The following is a 25,540-nucleotide window of genomic DNA, read 5'->3' on the forward strand; positions in this document are numbered from 1 at the left end:
AAATGCTGCAGTGCATACAAGGAAATGATCTGGCACCATCTCTGAAATGAAGTTAGTCAAGTGTCTTTCACTGCAACAAGGAAGAATGATGGTGAATATATATTATATTTCAAATGACCTTTGTCATTTTGGAGTTAAGTTTTTACTCAAACTTCCCTGTGGAGGTTATTTCAACAGACTATAGCTAGCTCTGGGGTTCTACCCAATGGACCAATTTGACTTGACAAAAGTAAAGTTTGTGACTAGAAATCAGTGCTTTACGATACAATCCTAAAGCACATATTTAAATTACAATGCACAAGTCTGTTGCATGATGTCAATTTTGCTAATTCAAGTATCGTGAAGCTGCAATCTTTGAAACTATTTTGGGTTTCAGGTAGAACCCTTTTGGGTTCCATGTAGAACCCTCTGTGGAAAGGGTTTTACATGGAACCTAAAAGGGTTCTTTAAAGGGTTCTCCCATGGGGAAAGGCAAAGAACCCTTTAATTAATTAAGGTTCTAGATATTTTTAAAAAGAGCGGTGAACTTATATAAATTGTACTGGTTCGTAAGTGCGCCATTACCGAGAAGCTCTGAGTACACAGCAGCTCAAAATAAAGTCATTCATTCATTCTTGTAAGCCCAGACCATAGACCATGCAGGCATAACCATCACAATCATTTAACTCATGATGCTGCAAAATGGTTCTAGCAGGAAACAGCTGGCTAGAATATAGAGTAAGTATTTAACATTTTCCTTGACTGACTCAAAAGTAGCATATTAAATAATATGATCAGTTAATGATCGATTTGGTCAAGGCAAAAGGAAGAAGGAAGTTGCATGATGTCATCATTGGTAGGCCGTCATTGTAAATAACAACGTGCCTAGTTCAATAAAAATAAAATGTCAGATAATAGGGGTGGGGCTTTGTAACATTGACTATAAATAGAACTATTAGAGAGGACTCTATCTTCAGACGAATTTACTTCTCAACAAGACTTCACAACAAGAGTTGTTCAAACAAAGGTATGATTGAATAAAATAGATTTGCTGTATGTTTCCCTTGTCTGGTCTGATCATCAGGTTATATTTGAGTTTTTCTGTCAACCATGGTAATTCTGATCCATGCATGAATGTGTTATTAACAGGGATGTCAAATTATTCAAACATTGAATTGATTTAATCGCAAATTCAGAATTTGCTCAAACTAAGCTGTATTTTTTCATACCAAAAAAATATTACAAGAATATTGACGTCTTGTTTTTGTAAGTAACGGTAAGCAAAATTAGGTACATTTAGAAAACACACTTTCGTTAACCTCAATGTCAACTTATTTTTACATTTATTGTTGTTGTTATCTGTATAGATTATGTATTGTTATCTGTATAGATTATGTATTGTTATCTGTATAGATTATGTATTACAGATGTTTTCAAGTGCATTTTCAATGTTTTCAGACAATGCGGTTAATCACAATAAAAAAAAGGATGCAATAAAATGATATAAAGTTAACTCGAGTTAGCAGATTTACTCTGACAGCCCTAGTTTTTAATATGATTATTTTAATATGATTATTATTCTTTGAGAAGTCTCTGTAGTTCTCTCACAATTTGTAAAACAGCTGGAAGCAAAATACTTGCTCATTACATTGAAGAGAGCAGCATGTTTTTTTAAGGATGATAAACTGATAAACCTCCCTTTCTGCTTTCTAGAGATGAAGCCGTTTCCCTCCCTCCTGGCATTGGGGCTGTGCCTGATGTTCATCCAGCCAGCACTGTCCACACAGGAAAGTTTGGGTGGCCCTTTCATTCACAGTTCAATAGAGGAGGCAAAGAGACTCGTAGATGAAGCCTACAAGTACTCCAGAGAAAAGTGAGTAAACCTGACAGTTGATCTCTTCAGATGTAGTCAATCATCTCTGTCTTTGTAAATTGGGTCAAATGAAATGACCAGCACTAGTGTCTTACTCCGTATGCAACTAGCACACTTGTTTCACTCAGTCGAAGAAACAGATTTGCACCAGCTTTGTCTTTCTAATTTTTCAATTTGCTTTAATTGTACCTTTTGTATTTCCTTTAGAAAATAATAGGTTCACTATTTCTATTTCTCATTAGTTCTTATGATTAGTACAATAAATCTGCCAGTGTACAAAGATTTTACTTCAACTGCAGGAGCTTGTTTCTGTTCAAAACTCAATCATATGCTTGTCCAGTGGTGGAAAAACTACCCAATTGTCATACTTGTCCAGTGGTGGAAAAACTACCCAATTGTCATACTTGAGTAAAAAATAAAGATACCTTTAACAGAAAATTATGTCCCCAAGTAAAATACTACTTGAATAAAAGTCCAAAGGTATTTGGTTTGAAATATTCTTAAGTACCAAAAGTAAATGTAAAATATAGTTAAGTATAAATAATTTTACATTCCTTACATTAAGCAAATCAGACAGCACCATTTTCTTTTTTATTTACAGATGGCCAGGGACACACTCCAATATAATTTAGAAACCAAGCGTTTGTGTTTAGTGAGTCAGCCAGATCAGAGGCAGTAGGGACAACCAGGGATGTTCTCTGTTTAGTGAGTCAGCCAGATCAGAGGCAGTAGGGATGACCAGGGATGTTCTCTGTTTAGTGAGTCAGCCAGATCAGAGGCAGTAGGGACAACCAGGGATGTTCTCTGTTTAGTGAGTCAGCCAGATCAGAGGCAGTAGGGACAACCAGGGATGTTCTCTGTTTAGTGAGTCAGCCAGATCAGAGGCAGTAGGGACAACCAGGGATGTTCTCTGTTTAGTGAGTCCACCAGATCAGAGGCAGTAGGGACAACCAGGGATGTTCTCTGTTTAGTGAGTCAGCCAGATCAGAGGCAGTAGGGACAACCAGGGATGTTCTCTGTTTAGTGAGTCAGCCAGATCAGAGGCAGTAGGGACAACCAGGGATGTTCTCTGTTTAGTGAGTCCACCAGATCAGAGGCAGTAGGGATGACCAGGGATGTTCTCTGTTTAGTGAGTCAGCCAGATCAGAGGCAGTAGGGACAACCAGGGATGTTCTCTGTTTAGTGAGTCAGCCAGATCAGAGGCAGTAGGGACAACCAGGGATGTTCTCTGTTTAGTGAGTCCACCAGATCAGAGGCAGTAGGGACAACCAGGGATGTTCTCTGTTTAGTGAGTCAGCCAGATCAGAGGCAGTAGGGACAACCAGGGATGTTCTCTGTTTAGTGAGTCAGCCAGATCAGAGGCAGTAGGGACAACCAGGGATGTTCTCTGTTTAGTGAGTCCACCAGATCAGAGGCAGTAGGGATGACCAGGGATGTTCTCTGTTTAGTGAGTCAGCCAGATCAGAGGCAGTAGGGACAACCAGGGATGTTCTCTGTTTAGTGAGTCAGCCAGATCAGAGGCAGTAGGGACAACCAGGGATGTTCTCTGTTTAGTGAGTCAGCCAGATCAGAGGCAGTAGGGACAACCAGGGATGTTCTCTGTTTAGTGAGTCAGCCAGATCAGAGGCAGTAGGGACAACCAGGGATGTTCTCTGTTTAGTGAGTCAGCCAGATCAGAGGCAGTAGGGACAACCAGGGATGTTCTCTGTTTAGTGAGTCAGCCAGATCAGAGGCAGTAGGGATGACCAGGGATGTTCTCTGTTTAGTGAGTCAGCCAGATCAGAGGCAGTAGGGACAACCAGGGATGTTCTCTGTTTAGTGAGTCAGCCAGATCAGAGGCAGTAGGGATGACCAGGGATGTTCTCTGTTTAGTGAGTCAGCCAGATCAGAGGCAGTAGGGATGACCAGGGATGTTCTCTTGATAACTGTGTGAATTTGACCATTTTCCTGTCAAAATGTAACAAGTACTTTTGGATGTCAGGGAAAATGTATGGAGTAAAATTACATATTTTCTTTAGGAATGAACTGAAGTTAAATTAAAAGTGGTCAAAAAATATAAATAGTAAAGTAAGGTACAGATACACCAAATAACTACTTAAGTAGTACTTTAAAGTATTTTTACTTAAGTATCAAATCAAAATCAAATCAAATCAAATGTATTTATATAGCCCTTCGTACATCAGCTGATATCTCAAAGTGCTGTACAGAAACCCAGCCTAAAACCCCAAACAGCAAGCAATGCAGGTGTAGAAGCACGGTGGCTAGGAAAAACTCCCTAGAAAGGCCAATACCTAGGAAGAAACCTAGAGAGGAACCAGGCTATGTGGGGTGGCCAGTCCTCTTCTGGCTGTGCCGGGTGGAGATTATAACAGAACATGGCCAAGATGTTCAAATGTTCATAAATGACCAGCATGGTCGAATAATAATAAGGCAGAACAGTTGAAACTGGAGCAGCAGCACAGTCAGGTGGAAGTTGAAACTGGAGCAGCAGCATGGCCAGGTGGACTGGGGACAGCAAGGAGTCATCATGTCAGGTAGTCCTGGGGCATGGTCCTAGGGCTCAGGTCAGTTGAAACTGGAACAGCAGCATGGCCAGGTGGACTGGGGACAGCAAGGAGTCATCATGTCAGGTAGTCCTGGGGCATGGTCCTAGGGCTCAGGTCAGTTGAAACTGGAACAGCAGCATGGCCAGGTGGACTGGGGACAGCAAGGAGTCATCATGTCAGGTAGTCCTGGGGCATGGTCCTAGGGCTCAGGTCCTCCGAGAGAGAGAAAGAAAGAGAGAAGGAGAGAATTAGAGAACGCACACTTAGATTCACACAGGACACCGAATAGGACAGGAGAAGTACTCCAGATATAACAAACTGACCCCAGCCCCCCGACACATAAACTACTGCAGCATAAATACTGGAGGCTGAGACAGGAGGGGTCAGGAGACACTGTGGCCCCATCCGAGGACACCCCCGGACAGGGCCAAACAGGAAGGATATAACCCCACCCACTTTGCCAAAGCACAGCCCCCACACCACTGGAGGGATATCTTCAACCACCAACTTACCATCCTGAGACAAGGCTGAGTATAGCCCACAAAGATCTCCGCCACGGCACAACCCAAGGGGGGGGGCGCCAACCCAGACAGGATGACCACAACAGTGAATCAACCCACTCAGGTGACGCACCCCCTCCAGGGACGGCATGAGAGAGCCCCAGCAAGCCAGTGACTCAGCCCCTGTAATAGGGTTAGAGGCAGAGAATCCCAGTGGAAAGAGGGGAACCGGCCAGGCAGAGACAGCAAGGGCGGTTCGTTGCTCCAGAGCCTTTCCGTTCACCTTCCCACTCCTGGGCCAGACTACACTCAATCATATGACCCACTGAAGAGATGAGTCTTCAGTAAAGACTTAAAGGTTGAGACCGAGTTTGCGTCTCTGACATGGGTAGGCAGACCGTTCCATAAAAATGGAGCTCTATAGGAGAAAGCCCTGCCTCCAGCTGTTTGCTTAGAAATTCTAGGGACAATTAGGAGGCCTGCGTCTTGTGACCGTAGCGTACGTGTAGGTATGTACGGCAGGACCAAATCAGAGAGATAGGTAGGAGCAAGCCCATGTAATGCTTTGTAGGTTAGCAGTAAAACCTTGAAATCAGCCCTTGCTTTGACAGGAAGCCAGTGTAGAGAGGCTAGCACTGGAGTAATATGATCAAATTTTTGGGTTCTAGTCAGGATTCTAGCAGCCGTATTTAGCACTAACTGAAGTTTATTTAGTGCTTTATCCGGGTAGCCGGAAAATAGAGCATTGCAGTAGTCTAACCTAGAAGTGACAAAAGCATGGATAAATTTTTCTGCATCATTTTTGGACAGAAAGTTTCTGATTTTTGCAATGTTACGTAGATGGAAAAAAGCTGTCCTCGAAATGGTCTTGATATGTTCTTCAAAAGAGAGATCAGGGTCCAGAGTAACGCCGAGGTCCTTCACAGTTTTATTTGAGACGACTGTACAACCATTAAGATTAATTGTCAGATTCAACAGAAGATCTCTTTGTTTCTTGGGACCTAGAACAAGCATCTCTGTTTTGTCCGAGTTTAATAGTAGAAAGTTTGCAGCCATCCACTTCCTTATGTCTGAAACACATGCTTCTAGTGAGGGCAATTTTGGGGCTTCACCATGTTTCATTGAAATGTACAGCTGTGTGTCATCCGCATAGCAGTGAAAGTTTACATTATGTTTTCGAATAACATCCCCAAGAGGTAAAATATATAGTGAAAACAATAGTGGTCCTAAAACGGAACCTTGAGGAACACCGAAATTTACAGTTGATTTGTCAGAGGACAAACCATTCACAGAGACAAACTGATATCTTTCCGACAGATAAGATCTAAACCAGGCCAGAACTTGTCCGTGTAGACCAATTTGGGTTTCCAATCTCTCCAAAAGAATGTGGTGATCGATGGTATCAAAAGCAGCACTAAGGTCTAGGAGCACGAGGACAGATGCAGAGCCTCGGTCCGATGCCATTAAAATGTCATTTACCACCTTCACAAGTGCCGTCTCAGTGCTATGATGGGGTCTAAAACCAGACTGAAGCATTTCGTATACATTGTTTGTCTTCAGGAAGGCAGTGAGTTGCTGCGCAACAGCCTTCTCTAACATTTTTGAGAGGAATGGAAGATTCGATATAGGCCGATAGTTTTTTATATTTTCTGGGTCAAGGTTTGGCTTTTTCAAGAGAGGCTTTATTACTGCCACTTTTAGTGAGTTTGGTACACATCCAGTGGATAGAGAGCCGTTTATTATGTTCAACATAGGAGGGCCAAGCACAGGAAGCAGCTCTTTCAGTAGTTTAGTTGGAATAGGGTCCAGTATGCAGCTTGAAGGTTTAGAGGCCATGATTATTTTCATCATTGTGTCAAGAGATATAGTACTAAAACACTTGAGCGTCTCTCTTGATCCTAGGTCCTGGCAGAGTTGTGCAGACTCAGGACAACTGAGGTTTGGAGGAATACGCAGGTTTAAAGAGGAGTCCGTAATTTGCTTTCTAATAATCATAATCTTTTCCTCAAAGAAGTTCATGAATTTATCACTGCTAAAGTGAAAGTCATCCTCTCTTGGGGAATGCTGCTTTTTAGTTAGCTTTGCGACAGTATCAAAAAGGAATTTCGGATTGTTCTTATTTTCCTCAATTAAGTTAGAAAAATAGGATGATCGAGCAGCAGTAAGGGCTCTACGGTACTGCACGGTACCGTCCTTCCAAGCTAGTCGGAAGACTTCCAGTTTGGTGTGGCGTACTTTACACCACTGTGCTTGTCCATTCCTTAGGAGTCTGGAGAGAGTGCGTGGACAGTCCATCAGGCCCTCAGATATCCTGCGTCTCCTGAAGCAGCCTGCCAGGGACACGCGCTCTGCTGTTCGTTCTGCAGACTACCTGGAGAACACCTTGAGGCTGATCCATGAGAAAGTCCACCGCACCCACAGGCTGCACAAACGTTCGCTCAACGCAACAGGTCAGTTGCACACAAATATACATACGCACAAACACACATACACCCATCCACACACAAACACATATTTCACATTATTCCTTATCTCTTGTTCCTCAGACCTCCTCACACCACAGGAGCTAGACACCATTGCACGGGTCACTGGCTGTGCAGCTCGTGTCAGCAAGCCCTCCTGCCGCACCATACCCACTGTTAACAAGTACCGCACAGCCACCAGCGTCTGCAACAACCTGTGAGAGCACCAGGGCATGGCGGCTTTAATACTTTGACACAACAATTTGAAAGCCTTGTGCACAGTAGTTGTATAGGGTGGAATATAAAGGGAAGTGCAATCAGTGTAGGTCTGAGGTCTGGCTATACAGTCATAGGCTGCAGGAGATGTGGCTTCATACAGGTAACTACCAAAATAAAGGCAACACCAACATAAAGTGTCTTAATAGGGCGTTGGGCCACCACGATCTGCCGGAACAGCTTCAGAGCACCTTGTCATATATTCTACAAGTGTCTGGAACTCTATTGGAGGGATGTGACACCATTCTTCCATGGGAAATCCCATCATTTGGTGTTTTGTTGATGGTGGTGGAAAACGCTGTCTCAGGCGCCACTTCAGAATCTACCATAAGTGTTCAATTGGGTTGAGATCTGGTGACTGACAGCCATGGCATATGGTTTACATCGTTTTCATGCTTATCAAACCATTCAGTGCTCTATGGATGGGGGCATTGTCATCCTATATTGGCATAGCCATGGTTGCCAAAATAATTGCCAAAATAATGGCATGCCCAGCATTATTATACATGACCCTAAGCATGATGGGATTTTAATAGCTTAATTAACTCAGGAACCACACCTGTGTGGAAGCACCGGCTTTCAATATACTTTGTATCCCTCATTTACTCAAGTGTTTCCGTTATTTTGGCAGTTACCTGTACCTTGAGTTTCTCAAGCGAGGTTTCTCTATTCTGATTTGTATTTTCTTTCTTCCTTCTTATTAGAAAGTCTCCTCGTCTGGGTGCCTCAAACACCCCCTTCACTCGTTGGCTGCCTGCTCAGTATGACGATGGGGTCTCTAGACCCAAAAGCTGGGACCCAAATAGGAGCTTCAACAACTTTGTGCTCCCTCTGGTATGATGACAATACATAGATATAGTTGCAATAACTGCCACTATTTCACCATAAGTTAGATATAAAGTAACATAATTGTATTTCATTGTTCTCCCTCTGCCCTGCTTCCCTCCATGTGTGCAGGTAAGGGAGGTATCTAACCGTATCCTGGCAACCAATGACGCCAGTGTAGAGAGCGATCGCGAGTTCACACACATGGTCACTATTTTTGGCCAGTGGAACGACCATGACCTGACATTCACACCCTCCTCCCCCAGCATCCGCGCCTTCAGCAACGGCCTGGACTGTGATGAGAGCTGTGAACGCTCCGAACCCTGTTTCCCCATCCAGGTCAGTCACAGCTCTCACATCACATCCCACAGCCTAACACTTACAACAGGCACCCCTGGTATCTGGCCCTTTTCGATCCATGGTCCCTGGATTATTACTTCTTCAACCTCTGTCTTGTCTTTTCCTCCATGACCAGATTCCTCTCAATGACCCACGCTTGCCCACTGGCCCAGACAGCTGCATCCCGGTCTTCCGATCAGCGCCTGTGTGCGGCACAGGAAAGTCTGCTTTCAATTTCGGTGACATGGCCAACAGGAGGGAGCAGATCAATGCCCTGAATGCCTTCCTGGACTTGGGGCAGGTGTACGGCTCTGAGGAGGGGTTGGCGCGTGACCTACGTGACCTCACCAACGATGGAGGCCTGCTACGTATCAACAAAGAGTTCACAGACAATGGACGTGAGTTTCTTCCCTTCACTGACGTGAAGGGGAACATGTGTGCCACCCGCAGGAGAATCACCAATGACACCAATGCCAAGGAGGTGCCCTGCTTCGTTGCAGGTTAGCCTTTCAACTCCATTTGTCCAAAGAGTAGACCAATGTATATTTAAGTTAAAGTCTAAGACACAGAATGATGACAAAAAGCGATAGAACTTTGACCAGAGGAATTCTTTGACTTCCCATGTACAATAGTTGTCCGGATACAGAAAGACAATGTATATGATGTTCATCTCAATCACTATTTGGCCTCACCTTTAAGTCTCTGGCCTCACCTTTAAGTCTCTGGCCTCACCTTTAAGTCTCTGGTCTCACCTGTAAGTCTCTGGTCTCACCTGTAAGTCTCTGTTCTCACCTGTAAGTCTCTGTTCTCACCTGTATGTCTCTGGCCTCACCTGTATGTCTCTGGCCTCACCTGTAAGTCTCTGGCCTCACCTGTAAGTCTCTGTTCTCACCTGTAAGTCTCTGGCTTCAGCTATATGGCTCTGGCCTCACCTGTATGTCTCTGGCCTCACCTGTATGTCTCTGGCCTCACCTGTATGTCTCTGGCCTCACCTGTATGTCTCTGGCCTCACCTGTAAGTCTCTGGCCTCACCTGTATGTCTCTGGCCTCACCTGTATGGCTCTGGCCTCACCTGTATGTCTCTGGCTTCATCTGTATGTCTCTGGCCTCACCTGTATGTCTCTGGCCTCACCTGTATGTCTCTGGCCTCACCTGTATGTCTCTGGCCTCACCTGTATGTCTCTGGCCTCACCTGTATGTCTCTGGCCTCACCTGTAAGTCTCTAGCCTCACCTGTATGTCTCTGGCCTCACCTGTATGTCTCTGGCCTCACCTGTAAGTCTCTGGCTTCACCTGTAAGGCTCGGGTCTCACCTGTAAGTCTCTGGCTTCACCTGTATGTATCTGGCCTCATCCTGTATGTCTCTGGCCTTACCTGTAAGGCTCTGGCCACACCTGTAAGGCTCTGGTCTCACCTGTATGTATCTGGCCTCATCCTGTAAGTCTCTGGCCTCACCTGTAAGGCTCTGGCCTCATCCTGTATGTCTCTGGCCTCATCCTGTAAGGCTCTGGCCTCACCTATACGGCTCTGGACTCACCTGTAAGGCTCTGGCCTCATCCTGTATGTCTCTGGCCTCATCTGTAAGGCTCTGGTCTCACCTGTATGTATCTGGCCTCATCCTGTAAGGCTCTGGTCTCACCTGTAAGGCTCTGGCCTCATCCTGTATGTCTCTGGCCTCACCTGTAAGGCTCTGGCCTCACCTATAAGGCTCTGGACTCACCTGTAAGGCTCTGGTCTCATCCTGTATGTCTCTGGCCTCACCTGTAAGGCTCTGGCCTCACCTGTAAGAATCTGGCCTCACCTATAAGGCTCTGGCCTCACCTATAAGGCTCTGGCCTCACCTGTAAGGCTCTGGTCTCACCTATAAGGCTCTGGCCTCACCTATAAGGCTCTAGCCTCACCTGTAAGGCTCTGGCCTCACCTGTAAGTCTCTGGTCTCACCTGTATGTCTCTGTCTGCCAGGTGATGTTCGTGTGGATGAGAACATAGCTTTGACATCCATTCACACTATGTTCTTGCGTGAGCACAACCGTCTGGCCGGTGCCCTGCTTCGTCTCAACCCACATTGGGACAGTGAGACACTCTATCAGGAGGCTCGCAAGATCATGGGCGCCTACACCCAGGTACCAGTAACCAGACTCATATCACCAACCAGAGAGAGAAACAGACTCATATCACCACCCAGGTACCAGTAACAGACAGATATCACCAACCAGGTACCAGTAACAGACTGATATCACCAACCAGGTACCAGTAACAGATTGATATCACCAACCAGGTACCAGTAACAGACTCATATCACCAACCAGGTACCAGTAACAGACTGATATCACCACCCAGGTACCAGTAACAGACTCATATCACCAACCAGGTACCAGTAACAGACTGATATCAAATCAAATCAAATTTTATTTGTCACATACACATGGTTAGCAGATGTTAATGAGAGTGTAGCGAAATGCCAGTGTACCAGTAACAGACTGATATCACCACCCAGGTACCTGTAATAGACTGATATCACCACCCAGGTACCAGTAAAATACTGATATCACCAACCAGGTACCAGTAACTGACAGATATCACCAACCAGGTACCAGTAACAGACTGATATCACCACCCAGGTACCAGTAACAGACTCATATCACCAACCAGGTACCAGTAACAGACTGATATCAAATCAAATCAAATTTTATTTGTCACATACACATGGTTAGCAGATGTTAATGCGAGTGTAGCGAAATGCCAGTGTACCAGTAACAGACTGATATCACCACCCAGGTACCTGTAACAGACTGATATCACCACCCAGGTACCAGTAAAATACTGATATCACCAACCAGGTACCAGTAACAGACTGATATCACCAACCAGGAGGTAACAGACTCATATCACCACCCAGGTACCAGTAACAGACTCTATTCACCACCCAGGTACCAGTAACAGACTGATATCACCAACAAGGTACCAGAAACAGACTGATATCACCAACAAGGTACCAGTAACAGACTGATATCACCACCCAGGTACCAGTAACAGACTGATATCGCCACCCAGGTACCAGTAACAGACTGATATCACCACCCAGGTACCAGTAACAGACTGATATCACCACCCAGGTACCAGTAACAGACTCTATTCACCACCCAGGTACCAGTAACAGACTCCCTCCCTCCCAGGTGTTTGTGTTCAGGGACTACCTGCCGCACATCGTGGGCCCAGACACCATGGCCCGGCAGCTCGGCCGTTACCCTGGCTACAACAAGACGATTGATCCCAGCATTGCCAACGTGTTTGCGACAGCAGCGTACCGCTTTGCCCATCTGGCCATCCAGCCCACGCTGTCCCGCCTGGACATCAACAACAAGGAGAATCCCATGTTCCCCAGCGTGCCCCTTTTCAAGGCCTTCTTCACCCCCTGGAGGCTGGTGTTTGAGGGTGAGTGGTGGTGGGTCACATAGGAATGCTTTGCAGACCCCTCTGCCAGTTGTAAACTCTCTGGATTATTAATTAAGCAATCAGGCATGATGGGGTGTGGTATATGGCCAATATACCACGGCCAAGGGATGTTCTTAGGCACGATGCAACGCGGAGTGCCTGAATACAGCCCTTAGCTGTGGTATATTGGCCATATACCACAAACCCCCGAGGTGCCTTATTGCTATTATAAACTGGTTACCAACGTCATTAGAGCAGTAAAACTAAATGTTTTGTCATTTCAGTGGTATACGGTCTGATATACCGTGGCTGTCAGCCAATCAGCATTCAGGGCTTGAACCACCCCTTTTATAACAGTCTATGATGGGGGGGAAGGTAAAAAAAAAAAACATCCTATTCTTTGTCTGTCCTCCTTTAGGTGGTATCGACCCTCTTATCCGTGGTCTGGTGGGTCACCCTGCTAAGCTGAACACCCAGAACCACATGATGGTGGATGCTCTGAGGGAGAAACTCTTCCAGTTTATAAACCATCTGGCTCTGGACCTGGGCTCCCTCAACATGCAGCGTGGACGTGACCATGGCCTGCCTGGTACACACCTTCCATTTTCCCTCTATACTGTTACCCTGATACCACAGATAAACACATCTATACTGTTACCCTGATACCACATCTATACAATTACCCTGATACCACAGATAAAAACATCTATACTGTTACCCTGATACCACAGATAAACACATCTATACAGTTACCCTGATACCACATCTATACAATTACCCTGATACCACAGATAAAAACATCTATACTGTTACCCTGATACCACAGATAAACACATCTATACTGTTACCCTGATACCACATCTATACAATTACCCTGATACCACAGATAAAAACATCTATACTGTTACCCTGATACCACAGATAAAAACATCTATACTGTTACCCTGATACCACAGATAAACACATCTATACTGTTACCCTGATACCACATCTATACAGTTACCCTGATACCACAGATAAACACATCTATACTGTTACCCTGATACCACATCTATACAGTTACCCTGATACCACAGATAAAAACATCTATACTGTTACCCTGATACCACATCTATACAGTTACCCTGATACCACAGATAAAAACATCTATACTGTTACCCTGATACCACAGATAAACACATCTATACTGTTACCCTGATACCACATCTATACAGTTACCCTGATACCACAGATAAAAACATCTATACTGTTACCCTGATACCACAGATAAACACATCTATACTGTTACCCTGATACCACATCTATACAATTACCCTGATACCACAGATAAACACATCTATACTGTTACCCTGATACCACAGATAAACACATCTATACAGTTACCCTGATACCACAGATAAAAACATCTATACTGTTACCCTGATACCACATCTATACAGTTACCCTGATACCACAGATAAATACAGTTACCCTGATACCACAGATAAACACATCTATACTGTTACCCTGATACCACAGATAAACACATCTATACTGTTACCCTGATACCACATCTATACTGTTACCACAGATAAACACATCTATACTGTTACCCTGATACCACATCTATACAGTTACCCTGATATCACAGATAACCACCTCTATACTGTTACCCTGATACCACAGATAAACACATCTATACAGTTACCCTGATACCACATATAAACACATCTATACTGTTACCCTGATACCACATATACACACATCTATACTGTTACCCTGATACCACAGATAAACACATCTATACAGTTACCCTGATACCACAAATAAACACATATATTCAGTTACCCTGATACCACATCTATACAGTTACCCTGATACCACAGATAAACACATCTATACTGTTACCCTGATACCACAGATAAACACATCTATACAGTTACCCTGATACCACAAATAAACACATATATTCAGTTACCCTGATACCACATCTATACAGTTACCCTGATACCACAGATAAACACATCTATACTGTTACCCTGATACCACAGATAAACACATCTATACAGTTACCCTGATACCACAGATAAACACATCTATACAGTTACCCTGATACCACAAATAAACACATCTATACAGTTACCCTGATACCACAGATAAACACATCTATACAGTTACCCTGATACCACATCTATACTGTTACCCTGATACCACAGATAAACACATCTATACTGTTACCCTGATACCACAAATAAACACATCTATACAGTTACCCTGATACCACATCTATACTGTTACCCTGATACCACAGATAAACACATCTATACTGTTACCCTGATACCACAAATAAACACATCTATACAGTTACCCTGATACCACAGATAAACACATCTATACAGTTACCCTGATACCACATCTATACTGTTACCCTGATACCACAGATAAACACATCTATACAGTTACCCTGATACCACAGATAAACACATCTATACAGTTACCCTGATATCACATCTATACTGTTACCCTGATACCACAGATAAACACATCTATACTGTTACCCTGATACCACAGATAAACACATCTATACAGTTACCCTGATACCACAGATAAACACATCTATACAGTTACCCTGATACCACATCTATACTGTTACCCTGATACCACAGATAAACACATCTATACTGTTACCCTGATACCACAAATAAACACATCTATACAGTTACCCTGATACCACAGATAAACACATCTATACAGTTACCCTGATACCACAGATAAACACATCTATACTGTTACCCTGATACCACAGATAAACACATCTATACAATTACCCTGATACCACAGATAAACACATCTATACAGTTACCCTGATACCACATCTATACTGTTACCCTGATACCACAGATAAACACATCTATACTGTTACCCTGATACCACAAATAAACACATCTATACAGTTACCCTGATACCACATCTATACTGTTACCCTGATACCACAGATAAACACATCTATACTGTTACCCTGATACCACAAATAAACACATCTATACAGTTACCCTGATACCACAGATAAACACATCTATACAGTTACCCTGATACCACATCTATACTGTTACCCTGATACCACAGATAAACACATCTATAGTGTTACCCTGATACCACAAATAAACACATCTATACAGTTACCCTGATACCACAGATAAACACATCTATACAGTTACCCTGATACCACAGATAAACACATCTATACAGTTACCCTGATACCACATATAAACACATCTATACCATTAAACTCATATCCTTTGGCTGTTAACACAAAATCAATCATCTTTCGAATTCCTCTCGTCTTCCATATACTGTATCTCTATTGGTCAGTTCCATTCACTTATTACTTCCTTTCTCTTCCCTAACCTAGATTACAACGCTTGGCGTAAATTCTGTGGGCTCTCAACACCTAGTAACCTGGGCGAGCTGGCCGTGGTTCTGAACAACACAGACCTGGCCTTCAGACTGCTGCAGCTCTACGGCACCCCAGATAACATTGACGTGTGGATGGGGGGCGTGGCTGAACCCTTCGTACACAGGGGCCGCGTCGGGCCTCTCTTCGCCTGCCTCATCGCCACCCAGTTCCAGAAGATCCGCCAGGGAGACAGGTGTGTGTGTGTGTGTGAGTGAGTGAGTGAGTGAGTGAGTGAGTGAGTGAGTGAGTGAGTGAGTGAGTGAGTGAGTGAGTGAGTGAGTGAGTGAGTGAGTGAGTGAGATGCCCACATCTTGGTGGGCATTGACTGACCTGCATCATGTAAGGTATTTGACATATTATTTTTGTTTTTAAAGGTCCAGTGTGTGTTTGTCTGTCATAGTATGTGTCTCTTATCGCTTGTTGATCCCCAGGCTATGGTATGAAAACCCAGGCGTCTTCACCTCCGCACAGAGGAAGGCCCTGAAAAATGTATCTCTGGCTCAGATCATCTGTGACAACACTGGCATTACAGCCGTGTCACGTGACCCCTTCCTCATCCCTGAGGGAGGGAACACACCCATCAAGTGCAACAACATCCAGCAATTAAACCTTAGTGCCTGGAAGGAGAGCGCTTCTACGGCCGATCAGGAGCAGCAGGAGAATTCGGACCAGGACAACGAGGTAGTAGATTGAACTACAATATCAGTTAAGGTGTTTTTTAATCCATCGACACCTGTCTCTCTCTACCCCTACACCCTCTCTTGCCTCTTTCCTTCTGCCCATCTCTCCATCCAACCCTCTCTCCAAACATCATCCTATTTTTCTCTATTCCTCTCTAGATCTGATGTGAGCCCCTCCCCCAGACCCCCCCGGACACCCCAGGGCCCAGCAGCAACATATGCCATCAGCAGCTCTCCGCCTTCTCTGTCCAGCTGACCAACAACTTTCTCACACACAACAACGCCATCGTTTTTAGCCAGGTTGTCTACAACAGGCCGAACCATTACAATAAAAACTCAGGGGTGTTCCTAACCACCAGCACCACATCTTGTGATACCAGTTTTCCTTTAGTTCCTTAGTGTGGACCTGTGGCTTAACAATGAGGTGAGTTGTGTCAATGGCCTCACTTCAGACAGCTTCTGCACTTCTTGCAGTTGGTCAAGGTCAATTAACTAGTAAGGGTGTTTGCCATTTTAAACAGGATTGTAAAAAATATTTTCTTTGGAATCTTCTATGTGTTGCTATGGCAATTAATTAAGCAGTACTTCATAAATGTGTATGTATTGATTTATGAGAAGAAATGTAAAAGACTTGCCTTTATAAAAGCGTTTGGAAATCATAGTTATTTTTTCCCCAAAAAATTTCTATATACACACACCGTCTTACCTCAAACACATACAATGGCACTAAACGTGGTACTAATGTCAATCAGCTAGAAGTTCTAGTAGCACATTTTGGATAATTGTGTAATAAGTTAATTATCAGCAATCTTAGATTATATTTGTAGCCTATGTTCATGTCAGTTATCATAAGACTTTGCTAATTGTAGATTTTGTACTGATTTAAATGTTTACTGCTTGTTATGGTGCATTTCGCTAATATTTTATTTGATTGAAACACTGTATTCGTGTGTTTTCTTGCATAAATAAGCACTGCATCAGAAAACTCAGTATTCTATGCTGAGTGTTTGTATGAAATAACAGGTGACATACTCCTACCCTAACCCAGGGGACCCCATTTTGAGATCTTAAAATTCTCACGACCCCAACCATGTGAAAAACAATTATGTAATTAACAGCCAACGTTAACTTTTTATTATGGGCTTTGGCAGTCAGTTGAAAAACATGAACAGTATTTCTGATTGTTTTCTCAACTCACCATCACATACTTCTAATGTGGGGCTATGACAGTCAACTACAAAGTAGTCTGACATAATGTATCTTATCTCACCACAACTAATGAGATAGGTGTGTGTGTCTTGCAGTGATGCCAATTTAGCAATTTTGTTGCTAGATTTAACAATTTTTTAGTCTACACTGGCAACTTTTTTTTCAAACAGCACCTAGCAACAAATTGAGATACTTAAAAAAATGTATTTGGAACTTTTAGCAACTTTTGAAAAGTGACTCAAACGTTAAAATGCACGCATTTTCCCTCTAAATGACCCAAAAACGATTTTGTCTGTCACACACTGCACAGCTGCACAAGTGCATTGTGAGTGACGTGACCAGCAGGCGCTCAGCTCGTGCACAGCCAGCAGCAGGACTGCAAATTGCAAATCATTGTTGGCTGACTGCAGCAGCAGTTCGACGAGCCAAACCCAATGAATATAGCTGGTCACGAATATTTGATCTTGAACAGAACTTACAACATCAATCAACATGTCTAAATCAAAATTGTACAGAAAAGAGTGAGAGTCTGTACCTGAAAAACGTCAAATCCCATTTTTGCCGAGATGGCCAGTCTATTTGAGTAACGTTATTGCGTAATCTACATAATGACGCAGTTTTACGTTATCACTCAATGACATCACAACGTCATTTAGCAACTTTTAACAACAAATCAACCTGCCTATAGCAATGTACCCTGAAAAGTAGTTGGCAACACTGGGATGTATGTCTCAAAGTCAGGGGGCGTGATCGACAGTGCGCACCTCATTTCTGCTGTCACATCCAACCTGGATCGATATTTGTTTTTTAATGCAGAGGAGAGCACTGAATCAGAGTACCATGAGTTGTAATGCTCGGAGGGAGACGGCACAGTATTCCGTTTTTGTCAGGATCCAAAACTCCTCCATAGTGAGCCGTGAATGCGTTGTCTGCAGCATTCGATGTCACTTACTTACATGTCAACTGAGCAAGGATCACAGTCAAATGGGTTTCGCTGATTCGGTCACTAATCTGTATATTTTTTTTGGTTTTGTATTTCCCTTGCATCCTTGCGTTCAGTTTCCCAAATATGACATTTACATAGGCAAGGATACACATTATTTTCATTACACAGAAAGTCAACAAACTGTTGTTTTTTTTACATCCATTGCGAATGACAACTGTTCCTCTCTCAATTCGAAAAAAGATTCCCTCGATAACCACCTAGCCTCGTATATCCACATAGTTTCGCGAACAGGCGTGCGCGATGTCATTTACAAATCTAACTGCTGAGTATCTCCGAGTTCTGCGCTCAGCTCTTTTGCCGCCAGCTGCTCTCGGTGTATTCATTATAGTTCAGCGGGTGTATCATATAAGGCGTCCGTATAGCATTGGGAGACACATTCATAACTAGAGTGCATAGTCCTGCCCACCGCCCCGTGCTAGATGGAGCCCCATCTGTACAAAAGACCACCATTCGCTCATATGGAATCTGTTTTTCGGCAATATAGCCACGCACTGAACATCACTGAGACAGAACAATTTGTCCTCGTCCTAACATCCCCGGACCGACATAACAAAAGTCAATGCATGGGCATGTTGTCCCTCACAGCTAACTTCCATTTGGATAGCATATGGTGGGGAGTTTTCAGGGTTTTCTTTCAGTTTCATTTTGACTGCTAGCTATAGCATCAATTATTTGTTTCACAGTGTTATCTGACAAAGTTATTGTTGTGAGTTTCTGTGTCTCTGCCTCCGCACACATTGTTTTCACCATATCAAATGAGACCGGTAATATCAACATCTCTGCAATAGCCTTGCAGGCTTAGCCATTCACCATCGGAATGATTACAGTGCAACTGTCAAGTGCAGCATTTTCCCACGATCTAAGGGTGCTCTTTGGTTGAATTATTATAATTGTTTTATTTAACCTTTATTTAAACTTTTAGATTTTAATTATTTTAATTTAGATTTTTAAAGTTACAATAATTTTGAGAGACAAAGACCATATAATATTTTATTTTTCTCGATGGTGCAGCTGAAGAACCTTTTGAGAATCTGAAGACCAATGCCAAATCTTTTCAGTCTCCTGAGGGGGAATAGGTTTTGTTGTGCCCTCTTCACGACTGTCTTGGTGTGCATGGAACATGTTATTTGGTTGGTGATGTGGACGCTAAGGAACTTGAATCTCTCAAAATGCTCCACGACAGCCCGTCAATGAGAATGGGGGCGTGTTCAGCCCTTGATTTCCTGTAGTCCACAATCATGTCCTTTGAGGGAGAGGTTGTTGTCCTTGCACCACATGGTCTCTGACCTCCTCCCTATAGGTTCTCTTGTTGTTGTCGGTGATCAGGCCTACCACTGTTGTGTCATCTGTAAACTCAATGATGGCATTTGAGTCGTGTCTGGCCGTGCAGAAGAAGTAGTAAGGGAGGGGTTCTGAGCATGCACCCCTGGGGGGCCCCATGTTGAGGATCAGCATGGCGGATGTGTTGTTACCTACCCTTACCATCTGGGGGTGGCCCGTCAGGATATCAAGGATCCAGTTGCAGAGGGAGGTGTTAAGTTTGATGAACTTTGAGGGCACTATGGTGTTGAACACTGAGCTGTAGTCAATGAATAGCATTGTCAAATACAGTAGAAGACAGAATTTTACATACACTTAGGTTCGAGTCATTAAAACTCATTTTCCAACCACTCCAAAAATGTCTTGTAAACAAACTATAGTTTTGGCCAGTCGGTTAAGACATCTACTTTGTGCATGACATAAGTCATTTTTCCAACAATTGTTTACCGACAGATTATTTCACTGTATCACAATTCCAGTGGGTCAGAAGTTGACTGCCTTTAAACAGCTTGGAAAATTCCAGAAAATTATGTCATGGCTTTAGAAGCTTCCAATAGGCTAATTGACATCATTTGAGTCAATTGAAGGTGTACTTGTGGATGTATTTCAAGGCCTACCTTCAAACTCAGTGCCTCTTTGCTTGACATCATGGGAAAATCAAAAGAAATCAGCCAAGACCTCAGAAAAGAAATTGTAGACATCCACAAGTCTGGTTCATCCTTGGGAGCAATTTCCAAACGCCTGAAGGTACCATGTTCACCTGTACAAACAATAGTACCCAAGTATAAACACCATGGGACCACGCAGCCGTCATACCACTCAGGAAGGAAACGCGTTCTGTCTCCTAGAGATGAACATACTTTGGTGCAAAAAGTGCAAATCAATCCCAGAACAACAGCAAAGGACCTTATGAAGATGCTAGAGATAACAGGTACAAAAGTATCTATAGCCACAGTAAAACGAGTCCTATATCGACATAGCCTGAAAGGCCGCTCAGCAAGGAAGAAGCCACTGCTCCAAACCCGCTACAAAAAGCCAGACTATGGTTTGCAACTGCATATGAGGACAAAGATCGTACTTTTGGAGAAATGTCCTCTGGTATAATGAAACAAAAATAGAAATGTTTGGCCATAATGACTATCGTTATGTTTGGAGGAAAAAAGGTTAGGCTTGCAAGCAGAAAAACACCATCCCAACCATGAAGCATGGGGGTGGCAGCATCATGTTGTGGGGGTGCTTTACTGCAGGAGGGACTGGTGCACTTCACAAAATAGATGGCATTATGAGGAGGACAATTATGTGGATATATTGAAGCAACATCTCATGACATCAGTCAGGAACTTAAAGCTTGGTCGCAAATGGGTCTTCCAAATGGACAATGACCCCACGCATACTTCCATAGTTGTGGCAAAATGGCTTAAGGACAACAAATTCAAGGTATTGGAGTGGCCATCACAAAGCCCTGACCTCAATCCAATGGACAATTTGTGGAAGAAGAAGTGTGTGCGAGCAAGGAGGCCTACAAACCTGACTCAGTTACACCAGCTCTGTCAGGGGGAATGGGCCATAATTCACCCAACTTATTGTAGGAAGCTTGTGGAAGACACCCAGAAACGTTTGACCCAAGTTAAACAATTTAAAGGCAATGCTACCAAATACTAATTGAGTGTATGTAAACTTCAGACCCCCTGGGAATGTGATGAAAGAAATAAAAGCTGAAATAACTCTGGAGCTCTGTTAGTTACCATCGGGTTCTTGGTCACCTCCCTGACCAAGGACCCTTTCCCCCGATTGCTCAGTTTGGCCGGGCAGCCAGCTTTAGGAAGATTCTTGGTGATTCCAAACTTGATGGAGTCCAATGTGTTCTTGGGGACCTTCAATGCTGCAGAACTTTTTTGGTATCCTTCCTCAGATCTGTGCATCAACACAATCCTGTCTCGGAGCACTACGGATAATTCTTTTCACCTCATGGCTTGGTTTTTGCTCTGACACGTACTGTCAAATGTGGGACCTTACAGTATATAGACAGGTGTGTGCCTTTCCAAATAATGTCCAATCAATTAAATTTACCACAGGTGGACTCCAATCAAGTTGTAAAAACATCTCAAGGATGATCAATGGAAACAGGATGCACCTGAACTCAATTTCGAGTCACTTAGCAATCAATATAGGTAATAAGGTATTTGGTTTTTTTTGTACATTGGCATAAGTTTCTAAAAACATGTTTTCAGTTTGTCTTCATGGGGTATTGAGTGTAGATGGGTGAGGGGGAAAAAATATTCAATACATTTTAGAATAAGGCTGTGTAACGTAACAAAATGTGTTAATACTTTCCAAATGCACTGTATACTTGTACAATACCTTCATGTTTTCATGAGTGTTTCAGTTTAGGTCCATAACTGGCCTGTCTGCTTAGACTGCTTTTATGGTAAGGAAACCTTTCAACATTTTGTGCCAGGGACCGGCGAGATATAGCCTCCTTCCTCTGGGTACTGCTAGTCTAAAACCATTTTTTTTTATTCAAACGAAAAAAATATTTTCTCTAGATCTACTACCCTTAGTTTTAAAATAGTAATAACAGACAATCAAGCTATCAGAAACAAGTGTAGAAATTATTTGATTAAACATGGATTTGACCTTACTGCCATTACATCATTAAATGCCCTAAATTTTTGTCTTATTTATTTTATTTCACCTTTATTTAACCAGGTAAGCTAGTTTGAGAACAAGTTCTCATTTACAACTGTGACTTGGCCAAGATAAAGCAAAGCAGTGTGACACAAACAACAACACAGAGTTACACATGGAATAAACAAGCGTACAGTCAATAACACAATATAAAAAAATAAAGTCTATATACAGTGTGTGCAAATGGCGTGAGGCAATAAATAGGCCATAGTAGCGAAGTAATTTCAATTTAGCAAATTAACAGCAGATGAGCAGATGATGATGTGCAAGTATTAATACTGGTGTGCAAAAGAGCAGAAAAGTAAATAAAAACAATATGGGGATGAGGTAGGTAGATTGGGTGGGCTATTTACAGATGGGCTATGTACAGCTGCAGAGATCGGTCAGCTGCTCAGATAGCTGATGTTTAAAGTTAGTGAGGGAAATATAAGTCTTAAGCTTTAGCGATTTTTTTTCAATTTGTTCCAGTCATTGGCAGCAGAAAACTGGAAGGAAAGGCGGCCAAAGGAAGTGTTGGATTTGGGGATGACCAGTGAGATATACCTGCTGGAGCGCGTGCTACGGGTGGGTGTTATCGTGACCAGTGAGCTGAGATAAGGCGGAGCTTTACCTAGCATAGACTTATGGATGACCTGGAGCCAGTGGGTCTGGAGACGAAAATGTAGCGTAGAGGTGGATCAGGGAATCACCCGCAGCAAGAGCGACATCGTTGATATATAGAGAAAGGAGTTGGCCCGAGAATTGAACCCTGTGGTACCCCCATAGAGACTGCCAGAGTTCCGGACAACAGGCCCTCCGATTTGACACACTGAAATCTGTCCGAGAAGTAGTTGGTGAACCAGACGAGGCAGTCATTTGAGAAACCAAGGCTGTTGAGCCTGCTGATGAGAATATGGTGATTGACAGAGTCGAATGCCTTGGTGAGGTCGATGAAGACGGCTGCACAGTACAATCTTTTATCGATGGTGGTTATGATATCGTTTAGTACCTTGAGTGTGGCTGAGGTGCACCCGTGACCAGCTCGGAAACCGGATTGCACAGCGGAGAAGGTGGGATTCGAAATGGTCAGTGATCTGTTTATTAACTTGGCTTTCGAAGACTTCAGAAAGGTAGGGCAGGATGGATATAGGTCTATAACAGTTTGGGTCTACAGTGTCACCCCCTGGAAGAGGAGGATGACCGCAGCAGCGTCCCAATCTTTAGGGATCTCGGACGATACGAAAGACAGGTTGAACAGACTGGTAACAGGGGTTGCAACAATGGCGGTGGATAATTAAAGAGAGTGTCCAAATTGTCTAGCCCAGCTGATTTGTACAGGTCCAGGTATTGCAGCTCTTTCAGAACATCTGCTATCTGGATTTGGGTGAAGGAGAAGCTGGGGAGGCTTGGGCAAGTAGCTGCGGGGGGTGCGGAGTTGTTGGCCAGGGTTGGGGTAGCCAGGAGGAAAGCATGGCCAGCCGTAGAGACAGCTTCTTGAAATTCTCAATTATGGTGGATTTAACCGGTGGTGACAGTGTAACCTGGCCTCAGTGCAGTGGGCAGCTGGGAGGAGGTGCTCTTATTCTCCATGGACTTTAGTCTCCCAAAACTTTTTGTAGTTAGAGCTACAGGATGTAAATTTCTGTTTGAAAAAGCTAGCCTTTGCTTTCCTGACTGACTGCGTGTATTGGTTCCTGACTTCTCTGAAAAGTTGCATATCGCGGGGACTATTTGATGCTAGTGCAGTCCGCCACAGGATGTTTTTGTGCTGGTCAAGGGCAGTCAGGTCTGGAGTGAACCAAGGGCTATAACTGTTCTTAGTTCTATATTTTTTTTAAATGGGCATGCTTATTTAAGATGGTGAGGAAATTACTTTGAAACAACCAGGCATCCTCGACTGACGGGATGAGGTCAATATCCTTCCAGGATACCCAGGCCAGATCGATTAGAAAGGCCTGCTCGCAGAAGTGTTTTAGTGTATGACAGTGATGAGGGGTGGTCGTTTAGACCGCGGACCCATAGAGAATGCAGGCAATGAGGCAGTTATCGCTGAGATCCTGATTGAAAACAGCAGAGGTGTATTTGGAGGGCAAGTTGGTCAGGATAATATCTATGAGGGTGCCCATGTTTAAAGATTTAAGATTTAAATAACAAAGATGTCAAATTGGGTAGCCCAAACTTCAATCTGAAGGATTAATGGTTTGTATTGACTGAAATGCATCAAAGGTTTTTTGATCTGGTAATAAGTGTTTAGAATAGAAAATCTACATTGCTTTCTAATCTCACGCTCCTTTCTAACCTGTCCTGTGCGGTTTGTGAACGTCCTGAAAGCTCCACCACTCAAAAGTTAAAGACAAATAGGAAAACAAACTGCTCCGTCACAACGGTTTATAGCAGAATAGCCATCTGGAATATTGGGTGGGACATGTTCCCCTCACATGCGAAATACACCTACGCATGTTATCAATGAGAAATTCACAAATGAAAACAATATGTATGATCTAGGACAGTTCTCAAACTGTCAGTCTGTTTTCTTTTAAGCTTAGATGGTCAGAATAGATCGTCAATGTTGTAATCGTGTGAGTGCACAACATATGATTAACATTTAGCACTCTTATTCAGAGAGACTCAAAATGGAGCGCTCTTGTTGGGGTATAGGTTTGACCATAAACTGAAGGGGCTGTAACCCTTGCTGCACAGTAGGCAAGCATCAGGGTCTGAAACTGGATGCATGCTTCTACTGGGAGCCAGCAGTGAATGCAAAGGAGCGGGGGGACTTATGCCTGTTGTCAACCTTCCCACTGTGGCATTCTGGTTGAGTTTCAGGGGTATGATGGCATGGGAGATAGGAGCCCAGCCAGCACAGAGTTACCGTAATCCAGACGTGAGACTAATCTTGGTTATTCCAGACGTATAGTGCCTGGACTAGGAACATAACATACTTTGATAAATAACACACACACAAAAAAAAAAAACAGAACTCAAAAG

At 43.5% G+C, this 25,540-nt stretch overlaps 1 protein-coding gene across 1 annotated transcript; it reads left to right on the forward strand.

Annotated features, from left to right (window-relative positions):
* The first annotated feature begins 960 nt into the window (after nucleotides 1-960).
* Nucleotides 961-17,287, forward strand: LOC109908337 (myeloperoxidase). The gene is made up of 13 exons (XM_020506974.2): nucleotides 961-1,006; nucleotides 1,693-1,852; nucleotides 7,164-7,348; nucleotides 7,445-7,577; nucleotides 8,341-8,470; nucleotides 8,594-8,800; nucleotides 8,937-9,300; nucleotides 10,762-10,922; nucleotides 11,976-12,234; nucleotides 12,653-12,823; nucleotides 15,626-15,863; nucleotides 16,102-16,351; nucleotides 16,510-17,287. The coding sequence occupies exons 2-13, from the start codon at nucleotides 1,695-1,697 to the stop codon at nucleotides 16,513-16,515; spliced, it is 2,262 nt and encodes a 753-aa protein (XP_020362563.1). The 5' UTR covers nucleotides 961-1,006; nucleotides 1,693-1,694; the 3' UTR covers nucleotides 16,516-17,287.
* The last annotated feature ends 8,253 nt before the right edge of the window (nucleotides 17,288-25,540 follow it).

The sequence above is a fragment of the Oncorhynchus kisutch genome, linkage group LG17, assembly GCF_002021735.2.
Source record: "Oncorhynchus kisutch isolate 150728-3 linkage group LG17, Okis_V2, whole genome shotgun sequence".
Classification (NCBI taxonomy): domain Eukaryota; kingdom Metazoa; phylum Chordata; class Actinopteri; order Salmoniformes; family Salmonidae; genus Oncorhynchus; species Oncorhynchus kisutch.

Excerpts from the sequence above, each read along its gene's own strand:
- LOC109908337 (XM_020506974.2), top strand. The coding sequence starts at position 1,695 with ATGAAGCCGTTTCCCTCCCTCCTGGCATTGGGGCTGTGCCTGATGTTC. Across the intron at positions 7,578-8,340 it reads ACCAGCGTCTGCAACAACCT|AAAGTCTCCTCGTCTGGGTG; the intron begins GTGAGAGCACCA and ends CCTTCTTATTAG. Across the intron at positions 15,864-16,101 it reads AAGATCCGCCAGGGAGACAG|GCTATGGTATGAAAACCCAG; the intron begins GTGTGTGTGTGT and ends GTTGATCCCCAG.